Raw genomic sequence first — 19,638 nt, forward strand, 5'->3', positions numbered from 1 at the left:
AGATGGCGCAGAGTGAGTAGAGAGGAAAGGAGAAAGAGAAGGAGCGTTGAGGGAGTTGTAAGGAACAGAATGATGAAAGACAGGCGCATGGTAGAAGTGTAAACACTACAGCCAGGGTTACACTGGAGGACGAGACATTGATTGGCCCATTCCCAGTGGGACCCTCTGCGCTACTATAAATCCCACTCTCCCAGTCCTTCCTCCCCCTCCTATACATGATTCTAAACCCCCAGCCAGCCCTCCTCCTCCTCAGACCCACACCCCTAGCCCTGATTTGGCCCCTAGCCAGAGGGGGACACATTGAATCACCCACCTTGCCTGCTGGTACATTAAATAGTAGCAGTGTATTTCATGGCCACAGACAGAGATCTCCTGAGACAAATAATGGCCTTCCATTTGGGGAGGAAGACGAGCATGTGGAGAGGCAGTGGGAGGAGAGGGAGGAAGAGAAGACTGCCATTGGAATTCATGACGTGGAGGGAGAGACAGTGGTGCTTAGGTGGAAGTGGGACAGGAAAATATTCACGCATGAGTCGAAACGCAGACAAGTTTCCACTTGCCTGTTTTACGGTGTTGTGCCGACCGCAGGTCGATGGTGTAAAAGCATGGCAGTGTATCTTACCTTGGAAGAGACAATCCTGTTGTCACAGAACTTGGGGGGGATGAAAGCGTCGGTGGCGGGACAGGGCCGGTGGCCTACGTAGATGGTCCTGCTGTCTACCCTCCTCTCGTCCCTACCGAACTGTACAGAGATGGAGAGACAGAATTAGAAGCCACACACAGTGTAAATATATTGCTTCAGCAGATATTTAGACTCAACAGCCTCCTAATACAATGAACCAGTAGACTAAACACTGGGGGAAATGTGCATCAAGTTCAACGCAAAGAGGTCTTGTGCATAACTTTCAAGGTTCGTAAATGAAGACGTAGTCCACATTAACGCATGGGGAGGAAAACAAACCAATGAAAACAGTGATACTGCTCTCACCTCCACGATACCACAAAATCAGGAAGAACTCTCATTCTAGGTCGTCGAAAACCATTTCGTTCCGTAACTTGCAAATCTTGATTAGTCTTTCTAGTCTTTAATATAAATTCAAATCAAGGCCATCAACCAAAATATAATGTTATCCAGACGGAGGTGCAGAAATAATTACAAAGGCTCTTCCCAAACTTCAAATGCAGTGGAGCACCAAAAAGCTGTTTAACACAAGCCAAGGTTTCACAGGGGACAACGGCGCATATGACATGGGTCAAATTGGCCAAAATGGAGAGTGCACTAGTCCTGTAATGAGTTTCATTTCTTCCCTCTAAGGTGGAGAGTTATTGATAATTAGCCCGTTATAAAGCGCTGCCCCTGGGGAGAAGCGACTGCTCACACCAGATTTATGAGTGCAGTTATCTCCAGTGCAGATAGACTGAGGAGGAGGAGGCGGTGGTGGTGCCGCATTTCAAATCAAAACTACTGGTCATGTACACATTTCAGCAGATGTTATAGCGGGTGCAGCGAAATGCTTATGTTACTAGCTCCTGACAATACAGTAAAACTGTATACAAATAATCAAACATTTCCTTAACCAAAAAAATAAGATCAGCCTCCCGAGTGGTGCAGCGGTCTAAAGGCACTGCATCGCAGTGTTGCAGCGTCACTACAGCCTGGGGTTCGGGCCAGTTGTCAGTCGAACGGTGTTTCCTCCAACACGTTGGTGCAGCTGGCTTTTAGGGTTAAGCGAGCGGGTGTTTAAAAGCGTGGTTTGGTGGGTCATGTTTCAGAAGACCCACGACTCGACCGTTGCCTGTCCCGAGCCCATTGGGGAGCTGCAGCTATGAGACAAGTTCGTTATCACGAAATTGGGGAGAAAGTGGGTAAAAAAAATAAAAAAATAAGTGAAATTAATTTGAAAATTAAGAAATGTCGGGAAACAAATTCAATTAACAACCCAAATAGCACTAACAGTAATCCAAATGTAATCTACACACACACACGTATATATAAAATAAATACAGAGGGCCAAAAAATGATTTAGTCAGCCACCAATTGTGCAAGTTCTCCCACTTAAAAAGATGAGGCCTGTAATTTTCATCATAGGAAAATAAAATTCATTAAAAATCCTACAATGTGATTTTCTGGATTTTTTTCTTCTCATTGTCTGTCATAGTTGAAGTGTACCTATGATGAAAATTACAGGCCTCTCATCTTTAAGTGGGAGAACTTGCACAATTGGTGGCTGACTAAATACTTTTTGGCCCCACTGTAAATAAAATACAGGATGAATTTACACAAGATATACTAAGAACAGTACAGCAGTAGATATTACACCTGCTCGTCAAACTTCTCATTCCAAAATCATGGGCATTAATATGGAGTTGGTCTCCGCTTTGCTGCTATAACAGCCTCCACTCTTCTGGGAAGGCTTTCCACTAGATTTTGGAACATTGCTCCAGGGACTTGCTTCCATTCAGCCACAAGCATTAGTGATGGGCACTGATGTTGGGTGATTAGGCCTGGCTCACAATTGGCATTCAAATGAATCCCAAAGGTGTTGAATGGAGTTGAGGTCATGGCTCTGTGCAAGCCAGTCCATTTCTTCCACTGATCTCACCAAACCATTTCTGTATGGACCTAGCTTTTTGCCCAAGGGCATTGTCATACAAAAACAAACTTGGAAGCACAGAATCGTCTAGCAAGTCATTGTATGCTGTAGCATCAAGATCTCTTCAATGGAGCTAGGGGGCCTTGCCCGAATCATGACTATACAGTTGGCACTACGCATTCGGGCAGGCAGTGTTCTTCTGGCACCCGCCAAACTCAGATTCATCCGTTGGACTGCCAGATGGTGAAGTGATTCATCACTCCTGAGAAAGCATTTCCACTGCGCCGGAGTCCAATGGCAGCGAGCTTTACACCACTCCTGCCGACACTTGGCATTGCGCATGGTGATGTTAGGCTCGTCTGCTGCTGCTCGGCCATGAAAACCCATTTCATGAAGCGCCCTACAAACACTTGTGCTGATGTTGCTTCCAGAGACAGCTTGGAACTTGGTAGTGAGTGTTGCAACCAAGGACAGACAATTTTTACATGTACTCTGTGGTCCCATTCTGTGAGCTTGTGGCCTACCACTTCACGGCTGAGCCGTTGTTGCTCCTAGACGATTCCAAATCACAATAACAGCACTTGCAGTTGACTGGTGCGGCTCTAGCAGGGCAGAAATTTTACAAATTGTCAAGTTGGAGTCAACTTGGGGTCATTGTTCATTTGGAAGACCCATTTGTAACCAAGCTTTAACATCCTGGCTGATGTCTTCAATATATCCACATTATTTTCCTCCCTCATGATGTCATCTATTTTGTGAAGTGCACCAGTCCCTCCTGCAGCAAAGCACCCCCACAACATGATGCTGCCACCCCTGTGCTTCACGGTTGGGATGGTGTTCTTTGGCTTGCAAGCCTCCCCCTTTTTCCTCCAAACATAACGATGGTCATTATGGCCAAACAGTTCTATTTTTGCTTCATCAGATCAGAGGACATTTCTCCAAAAAGTATGATCTTGGTCCCCATGTGCAGTTGCAAACCGTAGTCTGGCATTTTTATGGCGGTTTTGGAGCAGTGGCTTCTTCCTTGCTGAGCGGCCTTTCAGGTTGTGTCGATATAGGACATATTTTACTGTGGATATAGATACTTTTGTACCCGTTTCCTGCAGCATCTTCACAAGGTCCTTTGCTGTTGTTCTGAGATTGATTTGCACAAAGTACATTAATCTCTAGGAGACAGAATGCATCTCCTTCCTGAGCGGTATGACGACTGCATGGTCCCATGGTGTTTATACTTGCATACTATTGTTTGCACAGATGAACGTGGTACCTTCAGGCATTTGGAAATTGCGCCCAAGGATGAACCAGACTTGTGGAGGTCTACAATATTTTTCTGAGGTCTTGGCTGATTTCTTTTAATTTTCCCATGATGTCAAGTAAAGAGGCACGGAGTTTGAAGGTTGGCCTTGATGGTATCCCATAGGTACACCTCCAATTGACTCAAATGCTGTCAATTGACCTATCGGAAGCTTCTAAAGCCATGACATCCTTTTCTGGAGTTTTCCACGCTGCTTAAAGGCAGTCAACTTAGTGTTTGTAAACTTCTGACCCACTGGAATTGTGACACAATGAATTATGAGTGAAATAATCTGTCTAAACAATTGTTGGAAAAATTACTTGTGTCATGCACAAAGTAGATGTCCTAACCGACTTGCCAAAACTATAGTTTGTTAACAAGAAATGTGTGGAGTGGTTGAAAAACAAGTTTTAAATGACTCCAACCTAAGTGCATGTAAACTTCCGACTTCAACTGTATACAGTATATGTGGTGTGTATACAGTATATGTGGTGTGTATAAACAGTAACTGAAATGTGATGTACAGTAGTATAAATATTAGAATGAGATTAAGAGAATACAGTATTTAACACAGAACCCCAAAACCCCATGGCAAAATTTTAAGAATTATGTCATATTAGCTTATACACTCGGTACTGTAGACATTATAGACAATATGTGAATAGAAAAGGTGTACAGCAGTAGTTATGTAGGATGAGCCATGACACCAACACGCTGTGCTCGGTTGACCAAGGCCCCATGACTGCTCACATGTCAGAAAGACAGAGTCCGGTTGGGAGACCTTGGTACACAGGGTCAGCAGGCAGAACCAGCCTTCCCATTTCCCCCAGCACAAGGTCACGGGTACACCAGTCATTCATCTTCCTTAAAATTACAGCCTGTGTGAAACAAGGCAAGAGCTAGAGAGTAAGGAAGACTGTTCTCCCCTCAGCCAACCAGACTATGCAGGCAGGCCACGTGGGGAGAACCAACTTATCAAGGGCATTCGTTCTCTCTCTTTCCAGTGGGCTTGGGCTGAGCAGCTCCTCAGGAGATCAGATGAGACGGGGCGTGAAGGCGGGCTAGTACGACACCCTGGAGACGACACCCTGTCTTTACCTCTGGCCAATGATTTCCCAACCACTGACTCTTATAGCACACCACTCAACAACAACCCCCCTCCCCCAAAGCCCCGGACCATACATTGTGGTGTTCCTGCCTGGCTAAAAGTACTAGCTCCACAGCTATTCCAGATGGAGGGAATTATTAAGGCTATCCAGCTCCAGGATCTCTAATGCACTGTGGCCAGGGCCATGTGTGCTGTTCACAGCCGCCACTGACAGACAGAGCTGATCTCATCCTGGATCAGTGCCACGGTACCTTGGAAGTGTGAACAAAGGGCATCTGGACACAGCGCTGTCCACCGACTGACTATACTGGGGGCAGGTTAGATCAAAGCACAGTCTTGAGTCTGGGAAGCCTCATTAGCTATGCATATGAGGAAAAACCTAGCCTACCTAAGACAGACGCTTATGCAATCACTTGCTTCTCATTAAAAGGTTGAGTGAAATCCCCAAAGCAAATGTCTCCCTGGGAAGAAATTCTGATGCAGACATTACTTCTGCTTCCCAGTCCAGGAAGAGCCAAGAGACTGCATAATGCTCCATCAGGCATGAGAGAGAGGCAGTGTTGTTCGCACCCCGGTGTGTCCGTCAAACCTGTAATCCACTGCACAACAGGAATAGCATACCGCTCCTCCAACAGCCACCAGGACAGACCCGGGTGGCAGGGAAATGAGGGGAGAGAGAGGAAGCACAACTGGAACCAAGAACAAAAACACATCCAGGTTTTTTAGCAAACAGGAAATAGGCCTAGTAACTCAAACCTCATGTAGACCACACTACGGATTAGGGAGCTAAAGCTCATCTTATTCTTAACAGTTCCTCCTCCGAGGGACCCTGCAGTTACTCAGTGAAGTACACTTCAAAATGGCTTCTTCCATCCTAATAACACCATTAAAGACTGATGACACAAGTGAAGACAACGTATCCCTGAAGACAGAACATTGGGGTAAAGGGCAGCACAGAAACTTAAATCACACACACACACACACACACACAACTATCCTCCCTGGACAATGTAAATGTCTCGAGGCAAATAAAAGGAACCATTTACCAAACAAATTAGCCTTGAAGCGGAGAATCCCAGTGAGCTCAGCTTCGATTGTAGAGCCAGAGACGTCTGTGGGTTAGTTACCAATATCCCATTTTAGTTTCAATCTGCATCCTTCACTCTCTGGGAGTAATTAACCACGAGAGCAATGTTATTGCAAACGTTGCCCCAATGTTACGGCCACAGTATGTAAACACAGACTGGGGATTTAAAGTTCAAATCAAGAAGTGACTGAAACAGCCACAAAGTGGATTTCCTGGACGCAGACAGAGACATTTTTGGACCGACACATAAAGACACTTCAGAGAATACAAATCATATCTTGAAATGAAATGGATCATTATTAAAAAGGACAAGGTCCAATGAGAAGCCCCGGGGGTCTGCTAGAAATGGACAGCTGCTTTGAATGGTCATTCATTTCATTTCAGTTAAAACAGAGGGTCAGACAGTAGGGACAAATACATTTTTGCATTATGTGATCGCAATACTCATCGCCAAAAACAGTGCACCTGAGGCCACGCTATCTATTCCTTCTGCTACATACATACATACATACATACACACAGTTGAAGTCGGAAGTTTACATACACTTAGGTTGGAGTCATTAAAACACGTTTTTCAAACACTCCACAAATTTCTTGTTAACAAACTGTAGTTTTGTCAAGTCGGTTAGGACACCTACTTTGTGCATGACAGGTAAATTTTTCCAACAATTGTTTACAGACATTATTTCACTTATAATTACACCAGCTCTGTCAGGAGGAATGGGCCAAAATTCACCCAACTTATTGTGGGAAGCTTGATGAAGGCTCCTGAAACATTTGACCCAAGTTTAAATTGTTTAAGGCAATGCTACCAAGTACTAATTGAGTGTATGTAAACTTCTGACCAACTGGGAATGTGATGAAAGAAATAGAATCTGAAATGAATTATTCTTTACTATTATTCTGATATTTCACATTCATAAAATAAAGTGGTGATTCTGACTGGGAATTTTCTACTAGGATTCAAATGGTCAGGAATTGTTAAAATGTCAGAAATGTTTTTGGCTAACGTGTATGTAAACTTCTGACTTCAACTGCATATGGGACGGCTAATGTAAGGAAAAAGACAAATTGATTAAATTATAGGCAGACAAGGCAGTTCAAAGCCAATAATGCAAGGCTGCAAGCGTATATTAAAATTTGCCAGGACGTCAATGTTCGACAGTAGATGAAAACGCATTAGTTACAATATGGAGACGAGATCAATAAAACAAACATGGAACGCTCAATTGAGCCGAGACCCAACTGCTGGGAAATAAACAGTGCATTAGAGGATTGGGTAAAGCTCCCAATTTAACATGATTAGATTATACTTTAAAAAGGAAATTAGGGACACATTGTAAAACGGGCACGGGCTGGTACGAGAAGAAAAACGCACGCTATTCAAAACAGAGGCAACAGAACGCTGTATTCAGCTGTTGCCAAACCCCGGATGATGACTTCAGTCTGATGACACCGTGCCCTGTCACAACATCTCACCAGTAACTAGCCAGTGAAATCACAACCACAATGTTCCTGTTACAGAAAAAATATATACATATAGGCTTATCCCCCCCATACCTAGAATAGGTTAAATGTCTGAACAATGTAGTATTGAATTTTGGTTAATTAATTTCTCAATACATGAACTGGCGAGATAGTACCAAACAACTCATGGTGCCCTTGAACACTAACATACCAATGAATCTAGTCACCCGTGAAACACTTCATATTTATTACATGCGAGATTTGGTTCTGGTCTGGGTTCCGAGACTAACTTGTTTCTGACTCTGCTGTCATTAAATGCAGTGTGGTTATGGTGCTGCAACAAAATCAAATTCAAGAATAGCCTAATGGCTTGCATCACGCATTTAGTCTGAATTTCCTTGACCTTCATATTGCTGCTTAGCCTATAGGTGTATAATATAGTACATTGTCTGCACTCAAGATAAGCCTCTACTGATTATGCTACTGCCTGTGTAGTGTGCATGGTTTAACTTTGAGCAGAGCTCTCCTCCCCTTCCTGACAACCCATGTCTGCTTGGCAGTCGGCCACCACGATGCGAAACACACAGCAGCTAGCTTCTCCTGGAGACCAGCAGATGACAACGGCACGGTGCTTTTATCACAGCCACACTGCAATCCACACTGCCAAAACGAACCTGGGTCCGCTCAGTGAAGGAGAAGACAAGCACTCTTTATGCCCAACTGACAACACAGGCACACAGTTACCCTCACACACACACAAAAAAAAGCCCGCCAAATAGATGGGCTTGCTGCTTCCGAGGCCTGAATTTCCAAGTGAAATTGACAGAAGGCTAGCTGTGGGGTGCGGGGTTGCTCAGGTCAAGTAGGGGAAGAGAGGCAGCAGCAGCTATGAGCTCCTGAACACAATCCTAAAGTGGATACTGGCTGTTGTCACTTGGTCTCTGAGTGAGTGAACATGACAAGTGGCTTGTGGAGACCTGGGAAGAGTGGGCCCTGATATCATGACGTACTCTAACAGTCTAAAAAGCCTGTGACTGCAGGTGCTATTGAGGTCAGAAAAATTATATTGTGTAGAACAGAGGGCATCTCTGGATTTGTTTTGCATGTCATTTGCCTGGATATGGTGAATATGATTTTGTGGTCAAACGAGCGGTTGGTTGCTACATAAACAGGTCTGTTGCAGCAATTTATACAATTAAAAAACAAGAATTCTAAGACAAAAATAAGTACATTTTAAGTTAGCAATGACAATGTTTAAGGTAAAAAAAAACAAATCAGGAATTAAATGTAGGTCTAGGATGTATTCTTTGTTGGTTGTGTAAACTAAATCCAGGAAACAGGAGAACAAAAACATGGCCAGTCCCCTCAAAGCCCTCTATTGTAAAATGCAATCATAAGCTTGTTGCTGACACTGTATAAGCCTCATAAGGAATGTCACAACCGCTTATTTGCATGTTTAATGACGTGTAAAGTGCAGGACATGGAGAGAGGGAACACTGGAGACCAACTAGTGTACTTCTTCATGTCCTGCACGTGCCCCAACGACACCCGCGTTTGAACATTCGGAGAGCAAAGGTAGCAGCGCTGGGCAAAAGCTGTGTTAATATTTAAAAGCAGAGCATCCATTTCAAATAGTTCCAGACAGAAAAAAAAAATAAGTAGATTAAAAGGAAACAACTTCCTCATACAGAGGAAATGGAGGACCGCCAATGTAAACACCAGTACAGCAGCTTCATTGTTAGGGAAACAGGAAACAACAAGCACGTAGGCCTGTGTGTGTGTGTGTGTGTGTGTGTGTGTGTGTGTGTGTGTGTGTAGGGCGTCACCAGTTCTCTATTGATGATTAACCCTGGTCTGACTAAACAGCCACTTATCTAGACAAGGTTTACTACTCTATATTAGAGCGGTTACTTCCAAGGGAGCACGAGACTGGGTCACTACAAAGCTAGCTCACCTGCCATTTAGGCTAGTACACAACTTGCCCTCAGCCACAGGGAAATGGGAGGAAACCCCGGAACAAGAAAGATTGAAAACGGTGCAATGAGTACACATGGATAACATGAAGGAAAAAACATAACCAAGAATATACAAACTGACTGAACTGTGTTTTGCTTAACTGTTTTTAGTGAAAAATACATAGTCAAAATACAAGTAGCCCATTTCAAATGTGGCGCCTGTAATGCAAAACAGAATTCATCAAGAGATGAGGGATGACTAAGTGCGAAAACTGCTCAATTATAAAGCAAATCTGCGAGGTAACAGTGAGTGCATAATGTTTGAAAACAGCCACCAATGCTGTTATTCACTGCATTAGTTGTGCTGGCACTCCTCTCTCGCGCACTCTACCACTTTCACTGTCTTACTCCATCTGACTACCTCTTGCACTTGCTTTCTCTTATTCACTCAGTTTCAAATCACACATTCACCTACTCACCTGGTCCTTAGTTATTTTTTATTTCCTTTATAGTATTTACTAAACTAAAGTTTTAAAAAAGTAACACTTACAGTGCCTTGCGAAAGTATTCGGCCCCCTTGAACTTTGCGACCTTTTTCCACATTTCAGGCTTCAAACATAAAGATATAAAACTGCATTTTTTTGTGAAGAACCAACAACAAGTGGGACACAATCATGAAGTGGAACGACATTTATTGGATATTTCAAACTTTTTTAACAAATCAAAAACTGAAAAATTGGGCGTGCAAAATTATTCAGCCCCCTTAAGTTAATACTTTGTAGCGCCACCTTTTGCTGCGATTACAGCTGTAAGTCGCTTGGGGTATGTCTCTATCAGTTTTGCACATCGAGAGACTGAATTTTTTTCCCATTCCTCCTTGCAAAACAGCTCGAGCTCAGTGAGGTTGGATGGAGAGCATTTGTGAACAGCAGTTTTCAGTTCTTTCCACAGATTCTCGATTGGATTCAGGTCTGGACTTTGACTTGGCCATTCTAACACCTGGATATGTTTATTTTTGAACCATTCCATTGTAGATTTTGCTTTATGTTTTGGATCATTGTCTTGTTGGAAGACAAATCTCCGTCCCAGTCTCAGGTCTTTTGCAGACTCCATCAGGTTTTCTTCCAGAATGGTCCTGTATTTGGCTCCATCCATCTTCCCATCATTTTTAACCATCTTCCCTGTCCCTGCTGAAGAAAAGCAGGCCCAAACCATGATGCTGCCACCACCATGTTTGACAGTGGGGATGGTGTGTTCAGCTGTGTTGCTTTTACGCCAAACATAACGTTTTGCATTGTTGCCAAAAAAGTTCAATTTTGGTTTCATCTGACCAGAGCACCTTCTTCCACATGTTTGGTGTGTCTCCCAGGTGGCTTGTGGCAAACTTTAAACAACACTTTTTATGGATCTTTAAGAAATGGCTTTCTTCTTGCCACTCTTCCATAAAGGCCAGATTTGTGCAATATACGACTGATTGTTGTCCTATGGACAGAGTCTCCCACCTCAGCTGTAGATCTCTGCAGTTCATCCAGAGTGATCATGGGCCTCTTGGCTGCATCTCTGATCAGTCTTCTCCTTGTATGAGCTGAAAGTTTAGAGGGACGGCCAGGTCTTGGTAGATTTGCAGTGGTCTGATACTCCTTCCATTTCAATATTATCGCTTGCACAGTGCTCCTTGGGATGTTTAAAGCTTGGGAAATCTTTTTGTATCCAAATCCGGCTTTAAACTTCTTCACAACAGTATCTCGGACCTGCCTGGTGTGTTCCTTGTTCTTCATGATGCTCTCTGCGCTTTTAACGGACCTCTGAGACTATCACAGTGCAGGTGCATTTATACGGAGACTTGATTACACACAGGTGGATTGTATTTATCATCATTAGTCATTTAGGTCAACATTGGATCATTCAGAGATCCTCACTGAACTTCTGGAGAGAGTTTGCTGCACTGAAAGTAAAGGGGCTGAATAATTTTGCACGCCCAATTCAGTTTTTGATTTGTTAAAAAAGTTTGAAATATCCAATAAATGTCGTCCCACTTCATGATTGTGTCCCACTTGTTGTTGATTCTTCACAAAAAAATACAGTTTTCTATCTTTATGTTTGAAGCCTGAAATGTGGCAAAAGGTTGCAAAGTTCAAGGGGGCCGAATACTTTCGCAAGGCACTGTATTTTTCTTAACTGCATTGTTGGTTAAGAGCTTGTATGTAAGCATTTCACTGTAAGGTTGTATTCGGCGCATGTGACAAATACAATTTGGATTTGATTCATTTACAGGCTCCAACCAATGGTTTCCGACAGACTTCAAACCTTGTGTCGATGACGAGCCTACAGTTTAGACTATGTGGCTTAGAGACATCGTACCATCATGACACTATGGTGTCACCGGCATCACTGGTTCACCCACAAAAAAGGGCCATTGTAGTTCCTATGCCTCTCCTGACTGCCATTCGCAGACAGTGCTGAGTGGCACCATAGTTTATTATTAGGACAATGGAAACTTGAATTGAGGACCGGTTCGTCCTAAGGAGCTGCTGTTGAATGGAAAAGGCCCATTGTTCCAGTAGCGTCACAGCAAGCTGCAGCAAGCGGACAGTGCACTGTACTGTGGACTGGCCTGCATTACACCGGGGGGTGAAACTATGCTAGACATCACTTTGAGATCCACCTAGAGCAGTCTAGTAAGCTATTGACAGATGTTGTGCTGCCGACTATTGGGGGGGGGGGAAAGTTGTTCCAAGACTTTAGACATCCATTTTGTGAGACGATAGGCCTAACAGCTGGCCATAACAAAAAAAAGTTTTTTCTTGAAAAGTGAGATTGACAAGTGAATCATACAGGATGTGCGTACTAGGGACGTAAAGATTCACAGATAAACATTTTAACTGGGGACCTACAGTTGAAGTCAGAAGTTTACATACACTTAGGTTGGAGTCATTAAAACTCATTTTTCAACCACTCCATTTTTTGTTAAACTATAGTTTTGGCAAGTCGGTGAAGACAACTTTGTGCATGACAAGTAATTTGACAGATTATTACACTGTATCACAATTCCAGTGGGTCAGAAGTTCACATACTAAGTTGACTGTGCCAATAAACAGCTTGGAAAATTCCAGAAAATTATGTCATGGCTTTAGAAGCTTCGGATAGGCTAATTGACATAATTTGAGTCAATTGGAGGTGTACATGTGGATGTATTTCAAGGCATACCTTCAAACTCAGTGCCTCTTTGGTTGACATCATGGGAAAATAAAAATAAAATCAGCCAAGACTTCAGAAAAACAATTGTAGACCTCCACAAGTCTGGTTCATCCTTGGGAGCAATTTCCAAATGCTTGAAGGAATCACGTTCATCTGTGCAAACAATAGTACGCAAGTATAAACACCATGGGACCACACAGCCGTCATACCACTCAGGAAGGAGACGGGTTCTGTCTCCTAGAGATGAACGTACTATGGTACGAAAAGTGCAAATCAATCTCAGAACAGCAGCAAAGAACCTTGTGAAGATGCTGGAGGAAACAGGTACAAAAGTATCCATTTCCACAGTAAAACTAGTCCAATATCAACATAACCTGAAATGCCGCTCAGCAAGGAAGCCACTGCTCCAAAACCACCATAAAGACTACAGTTTGCAACTGCACATGGGGACAAAGATGGTACTTTTTTGAGAAATGTCCTCTGGTCTGATGAAACAAAAATAGAACTGTTTGGCCATAATGACCATCGTTATGTTTAAATTGTTTAAGGCAATGCTACCAAATACTAATTGAGTGTATGTAAACTTCTGACCCACTGGGAATGTGATGAATGAAGTAAAAGCTGAATAAATAACTATTATTCTGACATTTCACATTCTTAAAATAAAAGTGGTGATCCTAACTGACTTAAGACAGGGAATTTTTACTAGGATTAAGTGTCAGGAATTGTGAAAAACTGAGTTTAAATGTACTTGGCCAAGGTGTATGTAAATCTCTGACTTCATGCATATTCAGGAAATCGATTTCAAAACGTGATGAATCACCATTTCCATTTTTTTGGTTGCTGAAATTAATTTATTTTTACATTCTGAAAATCTTTTGGTGACAACTGCGTCCTCTCCTTTAGTGTTTAACTAAGCATGTAATTGATCTACAAGTCATTTTAGCCTAGTCAAACTGCACTGACCAACGATAAGTAGGCCTATTCCTGATCTGGCACATCTGCACGTCACCGTCAGCATTCACATGTTCATAAAATGGCTTGGGCAATATAAGCTTTATTACCGGAATAAAAAAAGGTAGCCTAAGCTACTGCCAGACAACTCATCTGGCTATACATGCTGATCAGGTTCACCATCAGCAATAGTTTTGCTTGAAACAAATCAGTAGCTATAAAAAAAATAAAAAAAATTGATACAGAGTAAAGTTGACATCCAAAGTTGTCATAGCTAATTTAAGATAAATATTGATACATTACTAGCTGTAATACTTCTAAATCTGTACAAATGTATTACTGGGTGATGCTCAGATCACAAAAATGTTAGTGCATCAACTGGCATCGCGTCGAACCCGAATGGATCCTCTAATCTAACTGAAGCGTTTCACACTAAAACATAATTCCAGTATCATATCGGCACCCATGTATCTACATACGTATCGAATCGTCTTGACGCACATCCCTAGTGAATACTAATGAGATGCTGAGAAATTCAAGTGCCACTGTATAAAAGCAATGCAGACTCCTGCCTTGAGCACTACTCCTGATGAAACTGAATAAAGGAGGGATGTGAAAAAGTTTAGGGAAAAACTAGGGACAAGTGTGTTAAAAAAAACAAACAGGAAATGCATAAGCACTTTTGTACGATGCTGACCTAAGTCTGTGGTAGTCCAGTCTGCACTGGGACATATTGTTCCTCAAAAATGTGTCTAAGAGCATGCAGAAGGGCTAAGAGCATGCAGATGACCCAGAAGGGGATTAATTGTGTATTATAAAACCAATAAGCTTGAGCTTGCCATCTAGCCACATAGCCAGCATGTTAGCAAACCAAATGCTGGATATAATTTATTTGGCATATCTTAGAGAGTTAACATAGTTCTAAGCAGTGGCGTTGCACACACACCTCCGCAAGGTGGGGTGGCCCCCAACCCAAAACCATTGGTATGTTTAAGTACCCCTGTATATGTTATATTGCCCAATCCTAGTATGCAGCACAGACTACATATAGCCAACACACTCAGACACTTAGCGGACTGGCTACGCATAAAAATATCACTTTTTCAAGGATAACCACGGTTCCACAGCATAGGCTACCAACTACAGATTAGTAATATAAAAATGAAAATATGCTATTGTTCTTTTGAGAATTTTTAGGTTCATAATGTTTAAGATCTGCCAAAACGAAACAGTGGATTTCTTTTATGATTTAACACTTGAATTGTGGCTTTTCATTTTTTTACATCTAGCATACAGCAACATTGGCTCAGAATAGGATGGCTTCAAGTTCGCCTTTTCCTAGTAAAAAATAAATAAAAAGGGGTAGATTAAAGGTTGTGTCACTTTGATCCAGAGTGGCACAGTGGTCTAAGGCACTGCATCTCAGTGCTAGAGGCGTCACTATAGACCCTGTTTCGGTTCCAGGCTGTATCACAACCGGCTGCGATTGGGAGTCCTATAGGGGGGCACACAATTGGCCCAGCTCCATTAGGGTTTGGCCGGGGTAGGCCATCATTGTAAATAAGAATTTATTAAATAAAAAGGTTATATAAAAATGTTATTTTTAAAAAAGCAGGTGTTCGTTCAGCTGCACAGTTCAATTTTGAGCGTCAAGTTATTCTGTAACTAGGCCTAGTTTACAGATCTCCACTGTTATTAACTAGACAGTCCTGTTTAGAGGAAAATGAGTCAACCTTAATTCAGCTTGAACCCAAGTCCACAACTTTGTCTCCCAGCCCTGCTGTAGTCTGACTCAGTCAGTACTGGAAGCGGTGACTAATGGATTATTCTCCAGGGTCTTGGATGAAATTCTCTGCACTTCATATTTAAAAGACCGGGAAAAGTGAAGCATATTTCAAGCAGCACCAGAGTCACACTAATCTATAATTAAAAAGCGTGAATTTAGAGTAGCAAGACCATTACTGGAATATGATTTTCCCTCAACCAAGTGCGTACATGGAGAGTGGTGGGTGGGGGAGGGGTGCTAGGAGCGGCAGACATTACAATGCCTGGTTAAGGTGTCTGATGCTGCTGCCGTAAGCGTGTTGTATAGGCCGACTCAAATGAGTGCGCTGCGCGCGCAGTGGCTTTCATCCCGTCGCCGCGTCAGGCGCAGGGAGCCATCTGATATGGCGGGAGATATTTGCATCTTAATACTGATGAGCTTTTAAAAAATTCAATCTGCATCTCAGCTACAGCACTTCAGAGGGCATTCTCTTTTATAATGCACCAAGCGCAAGTTGCATTTGGGGGAAGGGGTTCATACTGTATATCATGGGTAGAAAGTGTAAACGTTCTTATTTTCACCCCTATTTCGCCCCAATTTTGTGGTATACAATTGGTAGTTACAGTCTTGTCCCATTGCTGCAACTCCCCTAGGGTCTCGGGAGAGGTGAAGGTCGAGAGCCATGCATCCTCCAAAACACGACCCTGCCAAGCCGCACTGCTCACTTAACTCGGAAGCCAGCCGCACCAATGTGTCGGAAGAAAACGCTATCCAGCTGGCGACAGAGGTCAGTTTGCAGGCACCCTGGCCGCCACAAGGCGTCGCTAAAGCGTGATGGGACGAGGTATCCCGGCCGGCCAAACCCTCCCCTAACCCAATTGTGCATCGCCTCATGCGTCTTGCGGGCATGGCCAGCTGTAACACAGCCTGGGATCGAACCGGGGTCTGCAGTGAAGCCTCAAGCACTGCAATGCCTCGGACAGCTGTGCCGCAGTGCCTCGGAATGCTGTGCAAATCAGTTTTCACATACTCTGGATGGAATGAAGAAGGCAACTCTCAAATGAAAGCATAGAAGTCTCCATAATAAAAAGCACTTCATTACATCATTGCTAGAAATGCATGTTTAATGAATAGAAACTGAAACCAGACAGCGAGCGCACAAAAGGATATTGGCTACTGAATGGACCATTGTAAAAAAAAATATATATATATATATATATATATATATATATATATATATATATTTGATCTTGTACTGAATTCACTTCTGCTGTGCTGTCCTTTGAAACGCTTGTACAACAGCAAAACAAATGTCCTTATGTAAGCTATGGACTTGAACTGAGTGGGGTCAGCTTGCTTTATCATGCAGCCAAAAAACAACAAACATCCACAGGACCAGTCAAAAGTTTGGACACACCTACAGTTGAAGTCGGAAGTTTACATAAACTTGTGACAAAAGCCTGCACATTATCCTAAACACACTTCTGCTGTGCTGTCCTTTGAAGTCCTTGTACAAATAAACAGCAAAACAGATGTCCTCATGTAAGCTACTGTTGAAGTCGGAAGTTTACATAGAGTCGTGGCCAAAAGTTGAGAATGACATTTCATTTCCACAAAGTTTGCTGCTTCAGTGTCTTTAGACTTTTGTCAGGTGTTACTATGGAATACTGAAGTATAATTACAAGCGTTTCATAAGTGTCAAAGGCTTTTATTGACAATTACATGAAGTTGATGCAAAGAGTCAATATGTGCAGTGTTGACCCTTCTTATTCAAGACCTCTGCAATCCGCCCTGGCCTGCAGTCAATTAACTTCTGGGCCACATCCTGACTGATGGCAGCCCATCCTTCCATAATCAATGCTTGGAGTTGGTCAGAATTTGTGGGATTTTGTTTGTCCCCTCACCTCTTGAGGAAAGACCACAAGTTCAATGGAATTCAGGTCTGAGGAGTTTCCTGACCATGTACCCAAAATATTGATGTTTTGTTACCCAAGCCACTTAGTTATCACAATTGCCTTATGGCAAGGTGCTCCATCATGCTGGAAAAGGCATTGTTCGTCACCAAACTGTTCCTGGATGGTTGGGAGAAGTTGCTCTCGGAGGATGTGTTAGTACAATTCTTTCTCGGATGGGGCCACAGTGTCTCCTGACCCCTCCTGTCTCAGCCTCCAGTATTTATGCTGCAGTAGTTTGTGTCGGGGGGCTAGGGTCAGTTTTGTTATATCTGGAGTACTTCTCCTGTCCTATTCGGTGTCCTGTGTGAATCTAAGTGTGCGTTCTCTAATTCTCTCCTTCTCTTTCTTTCTCTCTCTCGGAGGACCTGAGCCCTAGGACCATGCCTCAGGACTACCTGACATGATGACTCCTTGCTGTTCCCAGTCCACCTGGCCGAGCTGCTGCTCCAGTTTCAACTGTTCTGCTTTATTATTATTCGACCATGCTGGTCATTTATGAACATTTGAACATCTTGGCCATGTTCTGTTATAATCTCCACCCGGCACAGCCAGAAAAGGACTGGCCATCCCACATATGCTCTCTCTAATTCTCTCTTTCTTTCTCTCTCTCGGAGGACCTGAGCCCTAGGACCATGCCCCAGGAATACCTGACATGATGACTCCTTGCTGTCCCCAGTCCACCTGACTGTGCTGCTGCTCCAGTTTCAACTGTTCTGCCTTAATATTATTCGACCATGCTGGTCATTTATGAACATTTGAACATCTTGACCATGTTTTGTTATAATCTCCACCCGGCACAGCCAGAAGAGGACTGGCCACCCCCACATAGCCTGGTTCCTCTCTAGGTTTCTTCCTAGGTTTTGGCCTTTCTAGGGAGTTTTTCCTAGCCACCGTGCTTCTACACCTGCATTGCTTGCTGTTTGGGGTTTTAGGCTGGGTTTCTGTACAGCACTTTGAGATATCAGCTGATGTACGAAGGGCTATATAAATAAATTTGATTTGATTTGAATCAGCATGACAGAGTGACCTCCAGCCTTGTCCTCGTCAACACTGAAACCTGTGTTAATGAGAGAATCACTGACATGATGTCAGCTGGTCCTTTTGTGGCAGGGCTGAAATGCAGTGGAAATGTTTTTGGGGGATTCAGTTCGTTTGCATGGCAAAGAGGGACTTTGCAATTAATTGCAATTTATCTGATCACGCTTCATAACATTCTGGAGTATATGCAAATTACCATCATACAAACAGACAGCAGACTGAAAATTAATATTTGTGTCATTCTCAAAACTTTTGGCCACAACTGTACAATTAGGTTAGAGTCATTAAAACTCAATTTTCAACAACTCCACAAATTTCTTGTGAACAAACTAAAGTTTTAGCAAGTCGATTAGGACATCTACTTTGTGCATGACAAGACATTTTTCCAACAATTGTTTACAGACAGATTTCACTCAATCACAATTACAGTGGGTCAGAAGTGTACATACACTACGTTGACTGTGCCTTTAAAGAGATTGGACAATTCCAGAAAATGATGCCAAGGCATTAGAAGCTTCTGATAGGCTAATTGACATCCGTTGAGTCAATTGGAGGTGTACCTATGGATACCTTTCAAGGCCTACCTTCAAACTCAGTGCCTCTTTGCTTGACATCATGGGAAAATCAAAAGAAATCAGCCAAGACCTCAAATATTGTAGACCTCCACAAGTCTGGTTCATCCTTGGGAGCAATTTCCAAACGCCTGAAGGTACCATGTTCATCTCTATAAACAATAGTAAGCAAGTATAAAAACACCATGGGACCACGCAGCCGTCATACCGCTCAGGAAGGAGACGGGTTCCGTCTCCTAGAGATGAACGTACTATGGTGCGAAAAGTGCAAATCAATCCCAGAACAACAGCAAAGGACCTTGTGGAGATGCTGAAGGAAGCAGGTACAAAAGTATCTATATCCACAGTAAAACGAGTCCTATATCAACATAACCTGAAAGGCCGCTCAGCAAGGAAGAAGCCACTGCTCCAAAACCACCATAAAGCCAGACTATGGTTTGCAACTGCACATGGGGACAAAGATCGTACTTTTTTGAGAAATGTCCTCTGGTCTGATGAAACAAAAATAGAACTGTTTGGCCATAATAACCAACCGTGAAGCACAGGGGTGGCAGCATCTTGTTGTGGGGGTGCTTTGCTGCAAGAGGGACTGGTGCACTTCACAAAATAGATGGTGTCATGAGGGAGGAAAATTGTGGATATATTGAAGCA

The 19,638-nt window shown here is 43.0% G+C and overlaps 1 protein-coding gene across 4 annotated transcripts in view; it reads right to left on the reverse strand.

The window, feature by feature from the left end:
• Nucleotides 1–19,638, reverse strand: part of LOC139366234 (phospholipid-transporting ATPase 11C-like) — a 69,568-nt gene that overhangs the window by 34,230 nt on the left and 15,700 nt on the right. For all 4 annotated transcript variants that reach the window (XM_071103489.1, XM_071103488.1, XM_071103491.1 and 1 more), the window contains exon 2: nucleotides 623–742. In XM_071103489.1, the coding sequence (XP_070959590.1) occupies nucleotides 623–742 (120 nt within the window). The remainder of the gene's footprint in view (nucleotides 1–622; nucleotides 743–19,638) is intronic.

The sequence above is a fragment of the Oncorhynchus clarkii genome, chromosome 14 (assembly GCF_045791955.1).
Source record: "Oncorhynchus clarkii lewisi isolate Uvic-CL-2024 chromosome 14, UVic_Ocla_1.0, whole genome shotgun sequence".
In the NCBI taxonomy this organism is placed as follows: Eukaryota; Metazoa; Chordata; class Actinopteri; order Salmoniformes; family Salmonidae; genus Oncorhynchus; species Oncorhynchus clarkii.